The sequence below is a fragment of the Saccopteryx leptura genome, chromosome 2, assembly GCF_036850995.1.
Source record: "Saccopteryx leptura isolate mSacLep1 chromosome 2, mSacLep1_pri_phased_curated, whole genome shotgun sequence".
Classification (NCBI taxonomy): Eukaryota; Metazoa; Chordata; class Mammalia; order Chiroptera; family Emballonuridae; genus Saccopteryx; species Saccopteryx leptura.
Genome location: NC_089504.1, coordinates 311087452 through 311110205, shown reverse-complemented (window position 1 = coordinate 311110205; position 22754 = coordinate 311087452). Strand labels below are relative to the sequence as shown.

The 22754-nt window shown below is 51.7% G+C and overlaps 1 protein-coding gene across 2 annotated transcripts; it reads left to right on the top strand.

The window, feature by feature from the left end:
* The first annotated feature begins 201 nt into the window (after positions 1–201).
* On the top strand, positions 202–21357 carry WDR91 (WD repeat domain 91). Of its 2 annotated transcripts, none has more exons than XM_066362755.1 (15): positions 202–359; positions 1618–1797; positions 2517–2577; positions 4193–4275; positions 5240–5370; positions 5779–5944; positions 13028–13183; positions 14451–14644; positions 15419–15569; positions 17272–17366; positions 17496–17664; positions 18150–18258; positions 19313–19425; positions 19904–20101; positions 20818–21357. In XM_066362755.1, the coding sequence occupies exons 1-15, from the start codon at positions 237–239 to the stop codon at positions 20980–20982; spliced, it is 2094 nt and encodes a 697-aa protein (XP_066218852.1). In that variant the 5' UTR covers positions 202–236; the 3' UTR covers positions 20983–21357. The 2 variants fall into 2 exon arrangements, with proteins under 2 accessions (XP_066218852.1, XP_066218851.1); XM_066362754.1 differs by having other exon boundaries at positions 2370–2577.
* The last annotated feature ends 1397 nt before the right edge of the window (positions 21358–22754 follow it).

The following is a 22754-nucleotide window of genomic DNA, read 5'->3' as shown; positions in this document are numbered from 1 at the left end:
CAGAAAAGCATTGCGTCTTCTAGCCGCTCTTCCGGGAGAGTGATGATAACGGGACAGCAGGGCGGGGTGGGGGCGGGGCGGGGCCACGGGAGTGCGGCGCTCAGTGCGTGCGGGCTTGGGTAGGCGGGTCTCGGCGTGACGCAACTGCCGTCCGCGCCTGGTCCCGCCCCGCGAGCCCGAGGCCCCGCCCCTCCACCGCCCCTCGCGTGTCGCGGCTCCGCGGCGCTGGCGCAGCGATGGCGGAGGCCGTGGAGCGCACCGACGAGCTAGTCCGCGAGTACCTGCTCTTCCGCGGTTTCACGTACACACTGCGGCAGCTGGACGCCGAGATCAAGGCGGACAAGGAGAAGGGGTTCCGGGTGAGAGGCCGGCGGGAACGGCGCGGGCACAAGCGGCCCCGAGGGAGCACTGAGCGGGCTCTTCCCCAGTACTGTCCCCTGGGGCGGGAGCGGCGCTGTCACCGCGCCGCGCCGGGGGGGACCTTCGACTTGAGCGCGTCTGGCCCGCACCTGACAGATGAGGAACTGAGGCTCTGAGAGGGGACCTGACTTGCCCGAAGTTGCTTGCCCAGCGAGTCAGGAGCATCGCCGAGGAGGCTGCAGCCCAGGTGCCCTAACTCCTGGTTCAGGGCTCCGTCCAAGCCCCCAGCCTTCCTGCAGGTGCGGCCAGCCCTCGGCCTCCGGGATGGCGATGAGGCTTTCGGAGCAAAGGCTGGGTAGACGGTTGAATTTGGGCAACACAGATAGCTTCCGATGGCATTGAGAGCGAAGGGGTCTGCAGCCCAAAATGTTAGCTGGGTTCAGGTACCTACGGTGTTCATTTAAAATGGCCTTGTCAGTGACTCATTGGCAGTTTTGCTCCAGCAGTTGAGGAAGATCTCATTGCACATTTTAATGTAGTATAGTTCCCCTGCTAAGACATGATTTTCCGTGAAGTTCTTGAAATTTATACATGTGTGTTTGCTGACTTGAGTGCAGACAGGTAAATTGAGAGAGAGACGGTGAGCTAGCAGCAAGGGTGTTGGAGGGGAGCTTGGAGACCTGGGTTCTTGTCTTGCCAAAGTTAGTGGCTATTTAGTGGGAAAAGCAAAGCATTTCAAGCTCTCCAGGCCTCAGTGCCCTGATCTGTAAAATGGGGATGTTGGGTTGGTACTGGTAGCCATAAACCTTTTCCAGATTGTGTACTCTGATGTGATTGCTTCTCACAAAGAGGTGACTTCTCTGTCTGACTGCTGCAAGGGCTTTGCAGGTGCTTGGATGACTTGAAGGAGTCAGTCAGTGTGCCTCACCACGCACCTTGAAATCCTGGAATGGGGGAGCTGGGAGGAGAACCCTGGAGGTTGTTTCCCTCTCTCTTTTCCAAGACTGGACCTATAGCTCCTGCTTCCTGAGTCAGTGTTTTTACACCTGAAATTTCCGCACTTGCTAGAGGGTCAATCCATACACCTAACATCAGAAAATCACTTAAAAGCTATTAATATGTTTTTAAAGTCTTATAGATCACGAACTTAAAAAATTTTTTTTAACATCCCAAAGCTACAGCAAGAGGAAAGACCTATTTTAACGCTGTGGAATGAGGGAGAATTCCCTTCTGTCCTTCACCGCCTTCTCCTACCAGGTGGACAAGATTGTGGACCAGCTGCAGCAGTTAATGCAGGTGTACGACTTGGCTGCCCTGCGGGATTACTGGAGCTACCTGGAGCGCCGCCTCTTCAGTCGCTTGGAGGATATATACAGACCCACCATCAACAAGCTGAAAACCAGCCTGTTCCGCTTTTATCTTGTCTACACAATTCAGGTGCTTGTTGGTTCAGGGATTCCTTAGTGGAAAGAGTTATTTGATCCAGAAAGAGAGTTTTCTTTTCGCCCCTAGGGAGGACTTTCTGTGTTACCCTGGGAAAGGGTGGAACAGTCACACTGCAAGTTATTTTTGACTGTTTTCCTAATCCCCCCCCCCCTTCTCATCTGTAGATCATCTGACTTGTCTTCCTCATTCCCGTTTCTTTTCTTGTTTTAAGTGTGTAAGCCTGGCTGGTGTTTTAACAATATAAGTAGCTGGGTTAAAGTGTGAGCAATAAAGATTATAGCTGACCTGGGGAACAGTTAGTTAGATTATTTGACAATCAACTAGGAATTAATCTTTAGGATGGCATTTATTATCAAGACTTTAGTTTAAACCAGCTTCTTTGAAATTACCAGGAACTTGAGAAGAAAGGGGTGATTTCCTGTATTTTGTGGAGTTTGTAGATCATGTTTGGCCACTTACTGAGCAGGCTGATGTCCAAAGGCTCTTTGTTGTGCAGCAATGAAGACTCTCACCTCTGGATTTTTGTCTCTTCCTCTCTTGCTACCTGCTCTGTGACTTGGCAGACAAACAGAACTGACAAGGCTCAGGAGTTCTTTGCAAAGCAGGCTACGGAGCTCCAGAACCAGGCTGAGTGGAAGGATTGGTTTGTCCTGCCCTTCCTGCCCTCCCCAGACACCAACCCCACCTTTGCTACCTACTTTTCTCGACAGTGGGCCGACACCTTCATTGTGTCCCTGCATAACTTCCTGAGTGTCCTGTTCCGGTGCATGCATATCCTTGGAGCGGCCTATGGCCGTGGGTCCAGCCCAATGCATCCAGACAGTGCAATCAGCTGCTGCTCTGGATGCAATAATTTCTTCTACCAAATGCCCGAGGCTCATTGTCATGCATCATGTGAGGGGGGCTGGCAGACTGTGGTCATTTTTGTCCATAGGCCAGGAAATCATGAGTCGTAGTTCTGACGCCCTGCTGCTGAGGCACTAGCTGACATGCATGGGTGGGTGGAGACTGTAGATGCAGTGGGGTGCTGGCACCGGGCCCTCAGAGAGGGGTGAGGACCTCTCTGAGCACACACAGCTGGGTAGGCAGCTGCTGCTTAGTGAGACCATTCGTCAGCAAGAGCAGCCTCTCTGTGCCTGGCCTAGGAGATCACATGCCTTTGCTGGAATTAGGTAGAGAACATTTCTAGACTGGAGCTTCCACCCTCTGTTAATGTTTGGGGCGCTTTCTCTGATAGTGACCTCAGTGTTCCTCGCCTTGCCAGAAAACAGAGCAGCCTTAAGACTCTCTGTGCTTATTTGAGAAACAGAGTGTAAACAGTTTACAGCCTGCCATACTTACCATTTTGTCAGAAACGCCTGCGATCTCCAGGCCTGGGACCGTCTTCTATTGCCTGTGCTCACTCCCTAGGCTGGAATTCTAGGAGAGGGGAGGGAGTCGGGTTGAATGGGGCTGCTTGGTGGCTCACTGATGGATGGGCGTTGTGGCGGCCCACCCAGGGCGGCAGCCCTTTTGACCTCTGGGAGGGACATCTGCTGGTGAAGGTAGGCAGGGCGTCCTTGTATTTTGTGTTGTGGCTGCTGTGAATTCCACCCTTGCCCGCTTTGCCTTCCTCTGGCCCTGCTGCTGCTTTCATCCCGAGGACCTCAGATGAGGCCAGTAAGGGGTCAGGCCAGAGGCGGCTCTGCAACAACCACGTGGGCCCTCTAGGGAAATTGAAAATGTCACTTCAGGTCCTTTCACTGCAAGACAATGCCCTGCAAACTAGGTCACACACACTCAAGCCACTGTTCACTGCCTCAGTAGTGGGCCCTACCTGCTTTTCCCTCCTGATGGAAGCCGTTCAAGGTGGTCGGAGGGGACTGACACCCCGACCTACAATGTGGATATTCACATGGTGGCATGTGGCTGTCCAGTCTGCAGAAAGCTTTTCTTCTTAGAACTTTTGCCAGGGAGAGGTTCAGTCTGGGCAGCGGAGAGCCAAGTGCCAGATCCTTCTGCCCGCTGGTGGAGCGGCTGGCAATGAGCCTGCAGAGCCTGTGGCCCTGGGCGTGCTCTTAGCGGAATGTTGCTGAAGCTTAGGCTGGCTTGGAGGCCTGCTGGATATGACTCTATTGCTGGCATTGAGAGAGGGCTCAGGCTTGGCTTTATGCCCTCTCTGTAGGCTAGCCGGGCAGGTTGTCATGTGTCTGTAGGTCTGTCTGAACAAAGTCAGGCCAGGTCTGGCCTCAGGGAGAAACAACTTTGTAAAGGTGAGACGGGCCCATAGCGCCAAGTGTGTCTTCCCTTCCCACATCAGGTGTTCAAGGGGGTTGCTATGGTGTCAAGAGTCTGGGAAGGTCTCTTAATCATTTCCCAGGCAGGCTTATTCTTTAACTTTGAGCACCAGTTCCCGTGATCCTGAACTTCGATGCGGAGTGCCAGAGGACCAACCAGGTTCAGGAAGAAAATGAAGTTCTGCGGCAGAAGGTTGGTTGTGAACACGCTTGCTTCTGGGGGAGCACTTCTGCTTTTCGTGTTTGCAGTTAGGTAGAGGCGGCGGGTGCTGAGTATAGGAGCGCACTGGTTTCAAGTGAGAGTGAGTCACCAGCAAGTCAGCGTTAGGGACTTGGGGGTTGTAACAGCCTCAAAAAACCAGAGATGAGGTTCCTATTTTAAGTCACATGTATAGCATGAGTAACACAGCAGTAGTCATGGACTTTTAAAAAGGAGAAGACTGTACACAATCATGCCACCTGGCAACTGACCTGTGTTCAGATGTCTGTTTCGTACCCCCAGTCCTTTCCCACATCTATCCACATCTGTATTGTTTACAACCCAGGAATAAGTTAATTGTTCTGCTCAGCTCTGTGTTTCTCCAGTCTGAGCCAGGGACCCACATTCGCCTTTCATTTTGCCTCAAAGCATTTATCCTTAAAATTAAGACATCTTTAGAAAAAGGGAGATTTCCAGAACAAGGAAGATGACGAACTGTTTTGGTTTGGGGGTTTAAGATTCTTGGGCTTTGGGGTGTGTGTGTATCATTTTCTTCTAGCAAATGGTCACACATGCTGAACGTCATTTGAAACAACTTTACCATGATAATTCCCAGGTCTGATTTTGTTGATCCCCAAGAGCAAAGCAGGATTGGGTGGAGCTGTTTTTCTCAGTGCGTTCAAGAGGAAGCAAGTCAGGTGATAAAAGGGAAGCGAGTCAAATAAAAAGGAGAAAAGAGTGAGTTTTGTATATTTGATAATTTTTCTCACTTTACTGTAGCCAAGTGACAGTGGCGTTTGCTCATGTTCCCAGTCTGCAGTGAGCAGAGATGGGGACAGACACCAAGACTGAGGGCCAGTGGCCTTATGAGCCAGTGAGGTTGGGTGTTGGATGTGACGTGTCTAATCTTCCCCAGCGAGGTGATGTCACCAATTAACTTGGCCCCATCTCTGCGTAGCTTTTTGCGTTGCAAGCTGAAATCCACCGACTGAAGAAAGAGGAGCTGCAGCCAGAGGAGGAAGAGCCCGTGGTCCAACACAAGTTGCCTCCTTATGTCTCCAACATGGACCGCCTGGGGGACTCGGAGCTGTGAGTGTGGTTGGGAGGGCCCAGCCTTTCCTCTCCTCTGTCCCCTGTGCGCTTACTTGGGGCACCGCGCTGTGGTCCTTTTGCTCCTAGAGGTGCTGAATTGCCGAAGAACTGGCTGCACTCCCTGTTCGTCCTTCCTAGCTTTCTGAGTCAGTTCCCTGGCCGCCGAGGTCCTCTGAGCCTGCGCAGCTATGCAAGAGCCTGCACATCCCAGTGTGTGCAGCCTGGTACATGAACACAATTGCAGTCCTGGAGCCTTGGCACAAGCCACAGAACTGAGGGTGATGCCACTCTAACCCCGGCCAAGGCACTGGGCACTGGCGCTGTCTGCCACCCAGCAGGTGTGTGCTCCAGCTTCTCCTAGGTCCCTGCCAGGCCTGTGACCTTGTGTTGTGTGTGTCTGTGCAGAGCCATGGTGTGCAGCCAGCGGAACACTTCCCTCACGCAGTTGCCTCGTGGGGGCTTCCTGTCCTCGCTGCTGCCTCAGAGTAAGAAGAGCCCCTCCCGGTTGTCACCTGCCCAGGGCCCACCCCAGGCTCAGAGCTTGGCCAAGAAAGAGTGTGTCAGTGGTCAGGTAAGCACAAGTCTGCTTTTCTGACTCTTGCCAGGGCCTCTGACATCTGACTAGACTTCCAGACCTACTTGTCAAGTGGAGACATGTCTGCCTTCCCCTTAGGACTGATTCTTGGGTGTGCTGGCTAGACTGAAAGTCACACATCCTTCCCTTTCTTCCCTGCCCCTTCCCTGCCTTTCTGCTCATCAACAAGTGACACTGTGCAGGGGGAGACTAGAGATAGCAGTACAGTGGGAGGACAGAAGGAATAGCAGGAAACTCCACTCCCCGCACTCTTCGCCCGCCCCATCCTCCCCCCATCCTGCCCTCTAGCTGGAAGTGCGTGGCTGGAATTGCTCGTGTTGTGGGCAGAAGGAGACAGGAGGCAGCGGTGTGTGTGCTGACCAGGCGTGGTGCCCGGTCTCAGACCCGGCTCTAACCCAAAGGGACTTCCGAGCTCCTGTGCCAGCTCTCAGAAAGCCCCCCTCTCTTGACGCTCAGCAGGTGAAGGGGGACGTCAGTGAGAGGAAGGATGCTTTGAAGAAGGGCCCCGCCTTTTCTCGGAGATTTCCTCTGCACTCAGGAGCCTTTATGCCTGTGATTCGGTGACTTTAAACTTCTGGAATTTTGAATTTGAGGGATAAAGTAGATGTAGATAAAGAGTAAATTGGAGTTACTTCAGAACCAGTGAATTTCTTTTACAAGTTGGAATTTACTGACTCTGCAAAGGATTTTTTCACATTTATGGAAGCTTGCAGAATTTCTTTTATGCTGGTGGATGTCCACGACAGCTGAGGGTGCCACCGAGGAGTTTTCCTCACAGAGCTGGTCGGCAGCCATTGCTTTCAGAGATGTGAAGGTGTGGCTGACCCCATGTTCCGCTGTACTGCTCGGGTAGGGACCCTTTCTCCCCTAATATGCTTGCGTCAGTTACAGATAAAGTGAGTCGCCACCTTCCTGCCAGCCAGGGCTTGAGAACTGTTGCAAGTGACACTGCAGTTTGGGGCTGCCACTGGGGGTGGGGTGGGAGGGTGGCTGTCAGCACAGCTCTGGGGTCAGTACTGCTGTTGAAGGGCAGGTGCTGAGAGGACACTGGGTCGGAGAGCAGGGGCCTCAGGGTCAGACCACTGTGCTTTCTGCACCAGCTCCTGGTTTGTCACCCTTGCTCAGATTGCCCAAACTCACCCCACTTTGCTTGGGGGGGATAATAATAGCGTTTCCTCCCTGGGGGGATGATGGGGGCTGAACTAAGGGTCTTTGGTATACAGTACCTAGCACATGCTAAGGGCTCAGTACGTTTCAGTCGTAGTTGCATCTGTGAAGGTACTTGCCTGCATGGGTACCCGAGTCAGTTCTGAGACATAGTGGCAGCAATGCACAATGACTAGCACTAATGAGTCAAACATCAATCACAGTTCTATGACCATTTTTCTGAATTCTAACTTCATCAGAATTCCAGTTCTGTGGACTATGTCTGAGTAAGTTTTACTGTTCACTTTGCAGACCTCTCATTGTGCAATAGTTTATAAGGGTGATAGATCATGTAGAGAGTGTTAGGTGCCTTGGAATGTGTGTGAAATTACGCAATTGTATTTTTAAAAATGGAAGAAAACACAGAGAGCTCCTTTGGGTTGAAGCCTGTGGCCTTGCTGTTTGTGTGTTCAGGAACAAAGTATCCTATGGTGAGGCTGAAACGGGATTGGGAATATTTCGCACAGTTCACGTTCAAGAGATGAGAGTAAAAGCCTGTAGTTTGTAGCAGTCATTCCTTCCCTTGACTCTAATGTATACCCAAACAAAGCTTGGGTCCCCATGTTGTATGTGATAGCGAAGATAGCCCTCTGTCCAGTTCCTGAGTGGAGATGACAGGTGTCTACCCTCTGAAAAACCCAATGGTTTTTTTAATTGATTTAGTAATTGACTCAGCATTGGTGGTTCAGTTCTAAAAGTAACTAGTAGATTTGAGGTTCAAGATACTCAAACAAAAAGCCTTAAGCTATGTTATTAAATTAGCACCACATAAAATGATTAGGCTTCCCCATATTAAACATTATTTGTATCTATCAATATAAATTTCCACCACACCAGCATTTTGCCCACTTGTAATTAATTGGTTGCCCTACTGTTGTCATTATTACTGACGTATTTATACATCGTATTTGGCACAGTAGGTGGTGATACACTCTGTGCTGTCAATCTGAATCTAGAGGTGAATTTAAACAACCAGTGGAGGCGAAGCCACAGTTCCTGAGCTCCTGGGGACTTCTGGGACAGCAACCAGCTCAGCGGCTTGCGCTTCTACTCCTTCCTTCCCTCCGGCTCTAATTCCACTCCCTCCATGCCCACGCAGCAGCTGTGGGCCTGCCAGTGGGAATCACTTATTGTAGAGGTAACCTCTCATTGGCTGTCATGTAAAGAAAACTAAGTGCACCACCTTGTGTACTCTCAAACCACCTCGCAGCCACTGAGACATTCTCAGCTACCCTTGGGGCTGTTTCTATGGTTCTTGGTAGGATGGGGAGGTGGGAGCCTTCTTGCCTGTCCTTCTGCTATGTGAGTTCTGTCTTTGGGGTGGCTTTATTTTGCTGCAAGGGAGATCAAATTACTGGCACTTGTTTCCTGCCCCATTTGGAGGACTGCCAGGTAAGCTGTATTCGGGCCACTGAAAATGAGTTCATAGCCTTCTTCAGAGTGAGAGGTGAGGAGGTCAAATGATAAAATATTAGTTAAAAGTCTCTCTCCTGAACTTCAGGAGACAGGTAGATGTGAATATAATTTGGGCCACTGAAATGTTATACGAATCTAGTAGTTAAGATTTTTATGATGTTTGCTCTTAAAACTTTGAATTAGTGGTTATGTCACAGTGACTGTTTATTTACACCATATACATTTGTAGCTAGGATTTAAGCAGGATCTGATAGGTCACACTTAGGTCCACGGTTCTCTTGGTATAAACTGGCTTGTCATTATAAAGCCACTTCTTAATTTATTGTAGTGCTTTTCATTAGCGCCTGTTTGAATTTTCATTTTGGAATATTAGGGTACTGGCCAGCCCCCAGCCTAATGATATGCTGACAACTTCCTTGCCATCTTGACTTGTGAGGGAAGCTCAGCCTTGTACTTCCTAATGCTGTATTTCTGTCCATGCTGAAGGAGTGTTAAAAGTGGCTTTTGTGTCAGTTGGAGGAAATGGAAGTCCATCCTAAGCCTCCCTACTCCATTAGTATGGGCCAATTGAATTGAGCACTTAACAGCAAGCATGGAGAAAGGAAAAGACAGCATTTATCAGGTGTGGTGGGAAAATAGGGAGAGAAAACAGTGTCCGTCTCCCCCTGTAGCCTCTTCCACTCCTGGTTCCAAGGGAGGTTCCCCCTGTGATCTGTGTACTTTCCCTGGGAACAGATGGAATTTTATGTGGGTTCCTCCCTTTTCTTCTCAAATAGCCACTTTAAAGATCTTGGTTGGGCTGATAAATCTGTCACACCTGCAGGTTCCGGGCTTTCTGAGACTTCCTGATTTTCCAGGATCCCACTAGTGCAGAAAACAGCTGTCAGCCCAGAGCACGGGACTTCCCTTGCTCAGCCCCTTGGATGTAGCTCGCTGTGGAACCCATAGCCACCTTTGGGTTCAGAAAACATGGCCTCTTCTATCAAAATATTAGGTGTTTGGACACATGTTTTGGAAAGAACAAATCTTAGTTTTATTGAACCTTTCTGTTGCATTTTTAGTCTCTATTTTTTTCTCTTATCTTTGTCATTTTCTTCCTTCAACTCACTTTGAGATTCCTTTCCTTGTTTTTCTCTCTAGTTCCTTGAGGTGTAAAGTTAAGTTGTTTATTTGAGATCTTTCTTTTTTCTTAACATAGTTGTTTATTATTATGAATTTCTCTCTTAGAACTGCTTTTGCTGCATCCTATAAGTTTTTTTTTTTTTTTTTTTTTTTTTCATTTTTCCGAAGCTGGAAACGGGGAGGCAGTCAGACAGACTCCCGCATGCGCCCGACCGGGATCCACCCGGCATGCCCACCAGGGGGCGATGCTTTGCCCCTCTAGGGCGTCGCTCTGTTGTGTCCAGAGCCATTCTAGCACCTGAGGCAGAGGCCACAGAGCCATCCCCAGCGCCCGGGCCAATCTTTGCTCCAGTGGAGCCTCGCTGCGGGAGGGGAAGAGAGAGACAGAGAGGAAGGACAGGGGGAGGGGTGGAGAAGCAAATGGGCACCTCTCCTGTGTGTCCTGGCCGGAAATCGAACCCGGGACTCCTGCACACCAGGCTGATGCTCTACCGCTGAGCCAACCGGCCAGGGCCCATCCTATGAGTTTTGTATGTTGTATTTCCATTTTCATTTGCCTCAAGCTTTTTATTTAAATTTCTGATTTCTTCTTTGACCTATTGGTTATTCAGTAGCACATTGTTCACTGTCCACAAATTTGTGAAATTTTTTGTTTTCTTATCATTGATTTCAGTTTCATACCATTGTGATCCTTGGTATGATTTCAGTCTTCTTAAATTTTTTAAGACTTGATTTGTGACCTATCCTGAAGAATGTTTCATGAATACTTGAGAGGAATGTGTGTTTTGCTGCTTTTGGGTGGAATGTTCTATAAATGTCTGTTAAGTCGTTCTGATCTAATGTGTAGTTTTAAGTCCAGTGTTTCCTTATTGCTTTTCCATCTGGATGATCGCTCCATTGTAGAAAGTGGGGTATTGAAGTTCCTACTATTATTGTATTGCTGCCTATTTCTCCCGTTAGGTCTGTTAATATTTGCTTTATACATAGGTGCTGATGTTGGGTGTGTACATATTTATGGTTGTTACATCTTCTTGATTAATTCACCCCTTTATCATCATGTAATGACTTTCTTTATCTCTTATTACAGTAATTGGCTTAAAGTCTATTTTGTCTGATATAAATGTAGCTACCTCTGTGCAATTCTTCAGTCTGAGCAGTTTGTCCTCTGCATGACTAGGTCTGGGGAGGAATCAATGGGTTTGTGTAATGAGGGTTGGCACTCGGGTCACATCCCAGGGAGTGAGCACACCCACCTGGGGACCATGTGAGGGATACCATGGTTACCTCAGGACCCCTCTGTTATCAACTGTCTTGACCACCCTCTGCTTCTGAGAAGGTAAGAGAAGTCTTCTCTCTAAAACTGTGGGACCTGTCCATTGTTCCCTGGACCATGGGGTACCTCTCAACAGTGGCCAGAGCACAGAGAAGGGCCTTGTCTCAGATAGGTGATTTAGCATCAAGATTGTGACATTTCTCATCTTCTCTACTCAGTGTCACTTGCTTCTACAAGGTCCCCTCATGGTATTACTGTCTTCAGGTTTTTCAAAGCATGGAGGTGCTGACTGTGAATTTCAGCTTCTTCAAGTAGTACCTCTGTAGAGCAGGTCATCTAACCCCTCTAAGCTTCATCTACTCATATTAAAGTCATGTCTTCATCTGTAAGGGAATATTTGTAAAGTTGATAGCATGGTGCCTTACATGTGTAAACATTCAGTGACTAGTATATACTGCTGCTGTTAATGCTTTTCTTCATAGATTATTTTTTTATCTTGACTAAGAACCCCACTTCTCCCCAAATAAGCCAGAATTATGAGAATGAAGTACACTCTGTAGAAGAAACATCTGGTAACAAGAATCAGTAGGTACCACTGGGGGAGCTTCAGTCAGAAAAACAAAAATAGCAAATACCCTACAGTTCAGCCAGTTAGGCTCCAGCCCTTTACACTTTCCTTCCTGAACTGTTCACATGACTCCTGGGGTCCCAAGGAATCTAGGTTCGTCCTCTTGAGTTGTTTTAACATAAGAAATGGTGTTCACATAAGAAATGGCAAGTTGCAGAACTAGAGAGCAACAGTAGACTTTGGCAGACTTTCTTCTCTTGACTTAGGTCTTGTGTGTAAATAGTTTGCTAGGAGGTTGGTCTCCAACGTGAGTGGCTGTTGGTATCTGTACCCCTGTGAAAGTCAGGGGGCTAGTTTGACCATCACGATTCGTGGGAAGAAGGTTGGAAAGAGGTCCTGTCCAGATAATCTGGAAAGGAGATGAGGTGGCAGCTCCTTATAATATAAGCCTCTTGATTAAGAATCTTCTCTCCATGGGAGTGGCGTGGGGATTACTGAATTCATTTGCTATAACCTGGGCTCACTTTGTCACTCTTGTTCCAAAAAGGAGCCAGAAGATGCCAATTTCTTTCCTGTGCCATTCATCTAACAGGAGTTTTTCCATTAATTTCTATTAAGAATTTCTGGTTGCCTAGTGATCTTTTCCAAATACCTGAATGTTTGTTAACATTAGCTGGCTTACATGCACTTGACCCACAAGAGTATTGTGTTCCTTTTTCCCTCCAGGGAGGTGATTGTATGTTGCATAAACTTTTTGTGTGTGTTGCCCAAACATACTGTTGTTTGTAAATGTTTAGAATGCTTAGTGTAGGGCCTGTGCTGACCTCCTTCCCCCTAACTAAAGTTAATTGTTCCCATTAGATCAAGGAATTATATGCATACCTAGCCCCAGGTGTTAGAGAAACGGCAGACTGGGGACTGCTGGCTACAGGTCTCTCCTGACATAGTAGAAAACAGAAAGGAGGAGGTCCTTTGTTTCACTCTTAGCTTTTCCCACCAGTGAGATGCTAACATTTTTTTTTTGGTATTTTTCCGAAGTTGGAAACGGGGAGGCAGTCAGACAGACTCCCGCATACACCCGACCGGGATCTACCCGGCATGCCCACCAGGGGGCAATGTTCTGCCCATCTGGGGCATCGCTGTCTTGCAACCAGAGCCATTCTAGAGGCCACAGAGCCATCTCAGCACCCAGGCCAACTTTGCTCCAATGGAGCCTTGGCTGCGGGAGGGGAAGAGAGAGACAGAGAGGAAGGAGAGGGGGAGGGGTGGAGAAGCAGATGGGCGCTTCTCCTGTGTGCCCTGGCCGGGAATTGAACCCGGGACTCCTCGGGATGCTAACATTTTAACTCCCTGCTCAGAATGGCTGGGGAGAAACCTTACCCAGGAGCTGTTGGGTAGAGAAACCACTCCCTGGTGCCATGGCGTGGGCACAGACAGGAAGAGACTTCTCACAGCCTGATGTCTTGTCCTCCAGAGCTCAAGGGCAAAGGACCCTGTGTGTGGGCCCAAGGATGGGAAGAGCCTCTTTGGCGGGCTGGCCGCTGGGGAGTCTAGCTGGTCCCAGCACCGGCAGCGGCGCCTGCAGGACCATGGCAAGGAAAGGAAGGAGCTCTTGTCAATGACTTTGCAGGTATGGCCTGTCTTCAGCATCCCAAACATGCCCACGGAGGGCCGTGAAAATGGCGGGTGGTGCAGGGCCCACTCTTACCTCCATTGATTGCTGCTCTTGTGTAGAGCGTGGCTTTGCTGAACTGGGCTTAACTGCTCGCACTGTGCTTGACTGGCCCTTTAGTGGTCCCCTTTTCTGATGTAGCATTTTCTAAATAGGGGCCATAAAATGCTACTGCAGATGTTCCCATGAGCCTGACCTGTGGCGGCACAGTGGATAGGTTGGCGACCTGGAATGCTGAGGTCACTGGTTCGAGACCTTGGGCTTGCCTGGTCAGGTCACATACGAGAAGCAAGTTGTTGGTTCTTGCCCGCCCATCCTTTCTCTCTCTCTCTCTCTCTCTCTCTCTCTCTCTCTCTCTCTCTCTCTCCCCCTCCCTCCCTCCCTCTCCTCCCCTCCCTCCCTCTCCTTTCCTCCCTCCCTCCCTCCCTCCCTCTTTTCTATCCAAAATCAAGAAATAAAAAAACTCTTTTTAAAAAATGAAACGGTTCCCATGAGGTGAGTTCTATGACTGAATTGGTTGGGACCCCTCGCATGCTGCATTTTCTCCTTATTTTCTCTTGTGTATATTAATATGTTTGTCACGGGCTGTCAGATTTTGTGGGACAGAGACCTGTTTCCCTGGGTTCAACCCAGAGTCCCGCAGACTTGCTTGATCTCAGGACCCTTTTCTCCTAAACCCCTGGGACCCGTCTGGAGTTGCTGCCCTGAGGGCCACATGCCCACACCGTGTCATCCTGCGACTGGGCCCTTGCCGTGCTGAGCCCTCGGGGCTCCCGTCACTGCTGAACTTGGGTCAGGCTGCCTCCACCTCTGTCAGATACTCTGGGTTGAAGCCCAAGGGATTCGCTACCTGAGTCTTGCCTGTCCTCTTGTTGACCATTCATCTCCTCATTGGAGCTACTTGCCTATTTTAAGGGTATCAGGGGCCTGGACTGTCCAAGTGGTGTGTGTCCCAAATCTCTGTGACCAGGAGGGGGCGCCCTCGGCCCTTTACTCCCTGAGCAGGGGCTGTGAGAGGAGCAGGGTCTCCCCGAGGGGCATCAGGAGAGCAGGCACATGTCTCTCCTGGGCTTGCGGGCCGTGCTCTTGGAGTTCAGACCCACAACCGCCGAGAGCCCCTTGCAGCATGCTGCTGCCTGGCATCCTAGGTGTGTCGTGTGTGTGGCAAGGGTGGGGCCCACGCAGACCTGCCACAGCTGACTTAGCTCCACTTCGCTTGGCACAGTGTGCAGAGAAGAAGCCTGACGCTTGTGGCCCGGAGCCAGAGCCCTGCCCAGAGCTCCACATGGAGGCGCAGGAGACGCTGACACGGACTGCCACCGCCGGCCCTGAGGGTGCAGGGGCGCGCCCAGAGCAGCCGTTCATTGTGCTGGGGCAGGAGGAGTATGGGGAGCACCACTCCTCCATCATGCACTGCAGGTGGGCTTAGGCACGGGACGCTGTGGGGGTGCAGGTGTGCCAGCAGGAGGCGGAAAGTGCCCTGGTTCCTGAAGGACCATAGGCACCCACTAAGAGTCAGAGGGCAGCTAGGCAGCTGCCATCGGCTGTGGGGGTGTCCTGCTCAGAGCTGACCCCATCAGCCTCTGTCCTTTCTAATCATGGGACGCTGAGTTTTAGGAACAGCTGCCTTTTATTTGAACTCCCTAAAGGTCACTCAATTTTAATTTGCTCTATGTTGGTAATTTTAGATTAACACAGGGTGGGTCAAAAGTAGGTTGATAGTTGTGAGTATGCAAAACCCAGTTTATTCTTGTATTATTCTTGTATTCTTTTCTATAAGAACAACTGTAAACTCCTTTTGCCCCACCCTGTATTTCCCATTTATAAGTTTGTTCTTGCACATGGTTAGAACGTGACCTTTCAGGAAGAAATTCTCAGAGTGTGAAGTTCAGAGGGCAGGTGTGTCCCTTGCTTTGACAGCCCTGATGGGCCCTGGAGGCTCTCAGTCCTCAGACAGCGGGTGCCCAAGGTCAGGGCCGAGTGCCTCCTTCCCAGGGCTCCACACATAACTGGTGCTTCTAAGTAGTTCTTGGACAAATGAATGACTATCTCTAGAAATCGCCCGCTTGTCATTGGAGAGTAGGCATTTCAGGGTTATTTCTGAAAACGAAGTCAGAAGCAAGCATCTGAATTTGCTGGAGGATGGTGCACTGTGGACAGGACGCTCACGGCTTCCCTTTTCTCCGATCTTAGAGTGGACTGCTCGGGGAGGAGGGTTGCCAGCTTAGACGTAGACGGGGTCATCAAAGTGTGGTCCTTCAACCCCACCATGCAGACCAAGGCATCCTCCATTTCCAAGTCACCGCTGCTGTCCTTAGAGTGGGCCACTAAGCGGGACCGGCTGGTGAGTACCGTGCCTGCGTGCTTGCATGGCAGTCTGTGAAGACTCCCCAGGGCCATCCACTGGTCAGGCAGCACAGGCTGCGAGGGGTGGCCAGGTCAGACCCCCTCCCGCTCGCTCATGGGGACCACACATCTGGGACTGTCCCTGCAGGCTCCTGTTGGGGGTGACAAAGGGATGGCAAGGAGGTTGTAGGATTAACAAGAGTTGAGATGGCCTGCAGTCTGACCTGGAGAACACTCCAGTCAGATGGCAGAGGTGCCTTCCTGCCTGTAGCTGTCTGGCTTTCCCTTCTGTGTGACTGTTCTTCCCCATCAGCCCCGTCATCTGTCCACATCTCTGACAACTCACCCCCAGCGTTCTCAGCTGCTCCCCCCTAGTGCTAAGACCCCTTTCTGGGTCAGGCCCAGAGGAAGCTGCCAAAGCTGGTGGGGGATAGGACCCTGTTAGGTGGTTTTCACAGGTCTGATTCCTCCAGGAATAAATAGTACACTGTTCTTTTTCCTTCTGGACTATAATATTTGAGGTAGGCTTTGTAGTTAAAGAGGAAAGTTGATTTGTAGTTTTTTCTTTTACTCCATTTCAAGGGGATCATGGCAAGCAATCCAAGAGGCAAGCCTTGTTTTTTCACAATTCTGACAACTACAGGCATTGTGGTTATGGCACTAGGGTCTCAGGACATGCCCAGTGTCAGCTTGCCGAGTGGACGCTGAGGTCGTAGTATAGGTTGTATTCCTGGGGGTACCCTCAGACCTGCTTCTGGTGCTTTCTGCTGCTGGTACATGTTCCGTTTGAGGCTTTTCACCAAATAAATCGCAAGTTCCTGAAGATAAAGGTAGCTTCCTCTATTTTTTCTGGAGGCTTTTACAGGCCCGGCACCAGAGCTGTCCCCAACACGCAGATGGGGCCCAGGGCCCATGAGCAGCTGGGCTGGCACCCAAGGAGGTGGTGGTGGTAGATCAGGAGGGAGAAAGAAGGGCTGGAACAGCTGGGATTTAAAACAAAAGGAGGGAAGAAAAGAGGGTCTCAATCAGCCAGAACCTTTCCAGGTCTGTCCGGGTGACACCTCTTTCCCATCCACGGATTCCCTTTGTGGTTTTACTTCCGTTCAAGGTCAGCTCTGATGTCTTTATTTAATTTAATTTTTTTTTTTTTTTTTGTATTTTTCTGAAGCTGGAAACGGGGAAAGACAGTCAGACAGACTCCCACATGCGCCGACCGGGATCCACCCGGCACGCCTACCAGGGGGCGACGCTCTGCCCACCAGGGGGCGATGCTCTGCCCCTCTGGGGCATCGCTCTGTCACGACCAGAGCCACTCTAGCGCCTGGGGCAGAGGCCAAGGAGCCATCCCCAGCGCCCGGGCCATCTTTGCTCCAATGGAGCCTCTCTGCGGGAGGGGAAGAGAGAGACAGAGAGGAAGGAGGGGGGGGGGGGTGGAGAAGCAAATGGGCGCTTCTCCTATGTGCCCTGGTCGGGAATCGAACCCGGGTCCCCCGCACTCCAGGCCGACGCTCTACCGCTGAGCCAACCGGCCAGGGCCTCTTTATTTAATTTTTAAAGAGATCCATTTTAGCCAGATTACCCTTGAACTACCTGGATAAGCGGAGAGGGCTCAGCCTGCAGCCTGCCCATACCTCACAGGAGAGGGCCTGGCCTACAGTGGCTTTCCCTGCCTGACCTGACTTCCCCCCTTCTCATTCCAGCTCTTGCTGGGCAGTGGTGTGGGGACTGTGCGCCTTTATGACACGGAAGCCAAGAAGAATCTCTGTGAAATCAACATCAATGACGACATGCCCAGGTGAGCTGACGCTGCCCCCCCCCCCCGGCCTCTGCGGGCCTGGTACTCTGCGGAGCCTTCCCCCACCCCCACCCCCATCTGTCCCCTGTGGGCGGGCGGAGTGCTGACCCTGCCCCACGTGTATTGCAGAATCCTGTCTCTCGCGTGCAGCCCCAACGGGGCCTCTTTTGTCTGTTCTGCTGCGGCTCCGAGCCTCGCTCCCCAGGTGGACATCTCGGCACTGGACATCAGCAGCAGGGGCACTAACCAGGTTCCCGGCAGGCTGCTGCTGTGGGACACCAAGACCATGAAGCAGCAGGTGCGGGCACGCCCCAGGGCTCTCCGGAGCTGGTCGCTGCTCCAGCCTCCTGGCACTTCCTGTCGCATCCTGCAGCCACAGATCCCGCCTGCCTGCTGTCCTCTCTCTCTCTGGAGAGCACCTGTCCTCCGGGGTCCCTTAGCTGCTTTCCCTTATACAGCCGCGTTTAACTGGGTCCTCCTTGATCGTGTTCTTTTCCTGTAAGGCACTTACCGTGCTTTGTAACTTCATGTTTACTTGTTATTTTAAAATTTTAAATTAAGTACTGAATATGTAAAAAGGCATACTGAGCTCACACACATGAGATAATGAGAAGAGCAAGGCAGTGGTGCCTATGTCCCCCATCCAGAGACGGAGCATTGCTTGTCCCTTGAATGCTCCGGTGGGCCTCGCCCTGCTCCCGGCCTCCTCCCCGCTTCAGACGGGACTTGTCTTGAATTCTGGTTGATTCATGGACATTTAAAATTTTAGTTTGTTTTTTCCAGCTCCAGTTCTCTCTGGATCCTGGGCCCATCGCTATCAACTGCACAGCCTTTAATCACAATGGGAACCTGCTGGTCACAGGGGCGGCCGACGGTGTCATCCGGCTGTTTGGTAACCAGCTCTGGGCACCCCCTTAAAGGTCCCAGGGAGAGACTTGGATTTTTGCCAGGAGGACTAGAAGCAAAATCCCCAGTTCAGCCTGACCAGGTGGTGGCGCAGTAGATAGAGCATCAGACTGGGATGCAGAGGACCCGGGTTCGAGACCCCGAGGTCGCCAGTTTGAGCACGGGCTCATCTGGTTTGAGCAAAAGCTCACCAGCTTGGACCCAAGGTCACTGGCTCGAGCAAGGGGTTACTCAGTCTGCTGAAGGCCCACGGTCAAGGCACATCTGAGAAAGCAAGCAGTGAACAACTAAGGTGTCGCAACGAAAAACTGATGATTGATGCTTCTCATCTCTCTCCGTTCCTGACTGTCTGTCCCTATCTATCCCTCTCTCTGACTCTCTGTCTCTGTAAAAAAAAAACACACCAAAAAACAAAATACCCCAGTTCAGGGTGCTCGTCATGGAACTTAGCTTTGGTCAGAGTCTGCTGTTTCCAGACCCCTATGCTCACCTTGCACATGGTCAGTGTCAGTGGATACAGGAGGGATGGGTGGAGCTTAGCGGTCCTTCAGTCTTGAGCTGTTCCATCTGAGTCCTTGTGGCCTGAGTGAGACCCGAGAGGAACCGCGAGAGTAATGCCATGCTGTCCTCTTGATGTGGCCAGTTCACTGTCCCGTAAAGCGTTAGAACAGTGTGCGTCAGGCCTGTCCAGCGTGCTGTTTACAGATGAGAGCCTGGGTTGGGGTGGCGGGCTGTGTCTTCACACCTCCCCTGGTGGGAAGTTAGAGGCCTCCTAGGAAGGACTTGTGTGTCCTCCTGGACTTCAGATGAGCTCAGGCTCCTGCGGGGGGCCCCAGTGAAAGAAGCTGCTATTGAAGATAGGTTAAACAGAAACTAGATACAGCAGAGGAGAAAATTAGCGGCAGGCTCAGCTCCACGAGGCCCTCTGCCCCTAGCACAGCTGCCACATACTGGGCAGAGGGTGGAGGCTGCCTCCTGCCGTGGGCCATGCTTCCCCGGGGTGGGCAGGACTCAGCTTCGTCTCCCTGTGCTTGCCTCAGACATGCAGCAGCACGAGTGCGCCATGAGCTGGAAGGCCCACTGCGGGGAGGTGTGCTCCGTGGAGTTCAGCTACGACGAGAACGCCGTGTACAGCATCGGCGAGGACGGGAAGGTGGGTGGGCGCAGGACTGGGGGCAGGACTTCCCTGCCCTGGCTTAGGCATCTGAGAGTCTAGCGAGCACCAGAATGGCGATGGGCTGGCTGGGCTTACATCTGACCTCGGGCCTCTCCCGGCCTGAGTTTCATCATCTGGACAGTAGGGATGCTGGTAACCAGTCGCACAGGGGGGTCTTGGTGAGGTTTAAATGCGTCCAGTGGGAGCCAGCCGTTCTGACGGAAGGGGCAGACCCACGTGCTTCCTCCTGGTTGTCCAGCCAGAGAGAAAGTTCAGACTTGGATGTGAGGTTGCTGATCCTTTTTGAGAATTTCTTCCCTAAAAAAATGCTTAAATTGTGTTGGAGAGAAATGGGACTGGGCGGTCATCCCAGTGGCTCTCCGGGTGGCCTGCAGACCTGTCGCCTGTCTCCCGGGCCGCCACTCCCCTGTGGGCCGCCGCCACTGAGAGCACTGGGCTGTGCCTTGTGTCGCAGTTCATCCAGTGGAACATCCACAAGAGCGGCCTGAAGGTGTCCGAGTTCGGGCTCCCCGCTGACGCCACGGGCCCCTTTGTGCTGTCCGGTTACAGCGGCTACAAGCAGGTGCAAGTTCCCCGGGGCCGGCTCTTCGCGTTTGACTCGGAGGGAAATTACATGCTGACCTGTTCTGCCACTGGGGGCGTCATCTACAAGGTACCTGGGGGATGTCATGTCGGGTGGGGAGCTTCCTCTCGGAGGGCTGGGACAGGCTGAGCACGGCCTCTGTCCCCATCCTGCTCCATGTGGCCACGGAGGAGCCTCTGACCAGGTGGACAGCGCTGAAGCCGTCCTGCGGCAGGGCTGGGTCTCAGCTTGGGGTGAGCAGAGGAGTGGGGCAGAGTGACAGCCCATCCTCCTCTGCTGGTTTATTCGCTGTCCTTTGACGAGACTGCCCCTTTGGTGCCTCCGTCCTTTTTGTATAAGTTAGTGTAGAAAACTGAGGAGTGGGGAGAAGGGTTGGGAAGTGTGTTGGTTTGGAGGAGCACGCTCCAGACAGGTAAGTGCTGGAGCGAGGAAGCAGAATCGTGCTGCAGCCAGCACCCGGGAGCAGAGACGGCGGGAGGCCAGCCGCTGGGGCGGTGCAGGGTCCCAGGCCATGCAGGTTCCAGGTGGCAGAGAACTTTCTCTGTCCTTAGAGCGTACCAGGGACTTGTTTCCCACTCTGGATGAAGGAGGAACTGTAGTCAGGACAATGAGGTATTTTCTGAGCCAAGAAATGAAACAGGCTGTCAGGAAGGTGGGCATGTGAGCCTGGGCACATCCTCAGAGTGGGGTGGCAGCCCCCAGGCCCCAGGGGCTGCTGGATAAAGTGGGTATATTTGTGAACAGTGTCTGCTCACACCTCCTCCCCATCGCCTGTCCTCTTACAGCTCGGAGGGGATGAGAAGGTTCTGGAGAGCTGCTTGAGCTTGGGTGGCCACCGGGCCCCTGTGGTCACCGTGGACTGGAGCACGGCGATGGACTGCGGGACCTGCCTCACTGCTTCCATGGACGGCAAGATCAAGCTGACCACCCTTCTGGCCCACAAAGTCTGATGGGACCCTCTGCGTGGGACCTCCACGGAAGCAGTGTTATCCAGGCGGGAGGACAGATGAGACAGGAGGGCGGACGCTCCACTTCCAGCCCCTGCCTGGGCAGGAGTCTTCAGGGAAAGGCTGTTGGGGACTCGGGACACTGTGGAGCCACGGTGATAGGGACAGGAGCCACATGGAGCAGTGGCAGGTGTTCCGCAGCGGCCAGCAGGCTGCGCTGTGCAGAAGCACACTCCAGACAGCGGGAGGGAAGCTCAGGGAGCAGGAGAAGCGGCGTAATGGCTGCTCCGTTGGCCAGGAGAGATGGACAGTATTTTGTATATATTTGCTCAGTTTTCTTTCTTCCTTTCTTTTTAAAGAAGAATGCTCTTGTGGTTAGCTGGTGTCTCTTTCTGGAATGTGTGTGCAGCAGAGCGCCTCCCCTTCCGTTTGCCCTGGGACTTCTTTTCCACTGGCTAGCTAAGGTTTGTGCTGTTCCTGTTTCTTTGGGCCAAAGTCAAGGAGGCCATAGTCTTCCTTCTGTCTCGTGAGAGTTGGCAGCTTCGGTTACAGAAGCTCCTCTGGACAAGGGCAGGGTCTAAGGGGCTGCCCCTGGCTGCCTCTGTCCCTCTGGTGGCTGCATTTCTCAATACCTCTGTCATGGGTCCTCTCATTCAGCTACACCACCTTGAGGGAGAGTGGAGCCAGCCGCTAGTGCCCCCTGCTGATGAATGGTGTGAGGACTGGACCAAGTTGGCCAAGCTCATCCCCACTGTACCCACAGCCCTGTCTGTGCCTTCTGCTCCCTGGTTAGTGAGGCCTGAGAGAGTCAGATGCTTTCACAGGGTGAGGAAGAACAAGAGAATGGCTCCCCTTCTCCCACTTCCATTTCTGTCTGAGGCAGGGGACAGTCAGCTGATAAGCCTCGTACTGGCGTTTCAGGCCTGTGCCTCGGGCTCCAACACTTGGCAGGGCTGCCCTGTTGACATGCCGCTAGGAATGCTCATTGTAGAGCCCACTAGGCTCCAGCACAGTCATGGGTGCTGGGTACTGATCTGGAGTGGGGGTACTCCCGATTACTTGCTTTTGGAAAACCATGAGTTAAATCGGTACAAAAGCTTTGGCTGTGAGTTTGGGGGAAAGTGGGAAGGTATTTACATGGCTCGATTATGAAAAAACACCAGAGACATAGTAATAAGTAGTTACACATTTTTACTGATCTCTACCCTGGTAATCCTCCCTTTAAATGAAGAAAACCAGATTTTTCCATTTATAAATTTCCTCATCTTCTGCATTGAAACAGCAACCTTATTTATCTGCCCTGGTGATTCCATAGGATAGGTCATTTAAAAAGTGGTCATGTGTTCCATTTGCTGAAATGTTTGTAAGGCTACGAAGGAAGAAACTGAGCAGCTGTCTGTTCTCTCGTCTCCCTTCTGCTCTGAGCTTGGCTCACAGCGGGATGTGATCGGGGCTCCACCAGGAGGGATGGTGGAGGGTTTCAGAACACTGCCTAAAAGCACAAAACCAAACCACAACGTTTCCTAACCACAAAACCAATACACCATTAACCTGTGGCCTTTTGAAATTGGTAATACAGTGTGGTGTGGGCAACCCTGCCCCTCCTGGCCTGTTTCTCCCCTCCTCCCTCCAAACTTCACTTCATCCCGAGTGCCCTCATGCTGGTGGTCCTCCCTGTGTCACCCACACCCCTCCAGGATGGGCTCTCATCCTTTGATGAAGCATGTCAAACTCTCCACAATACCTGCTCAGCATCTACCCAAGACCCCAGCAAG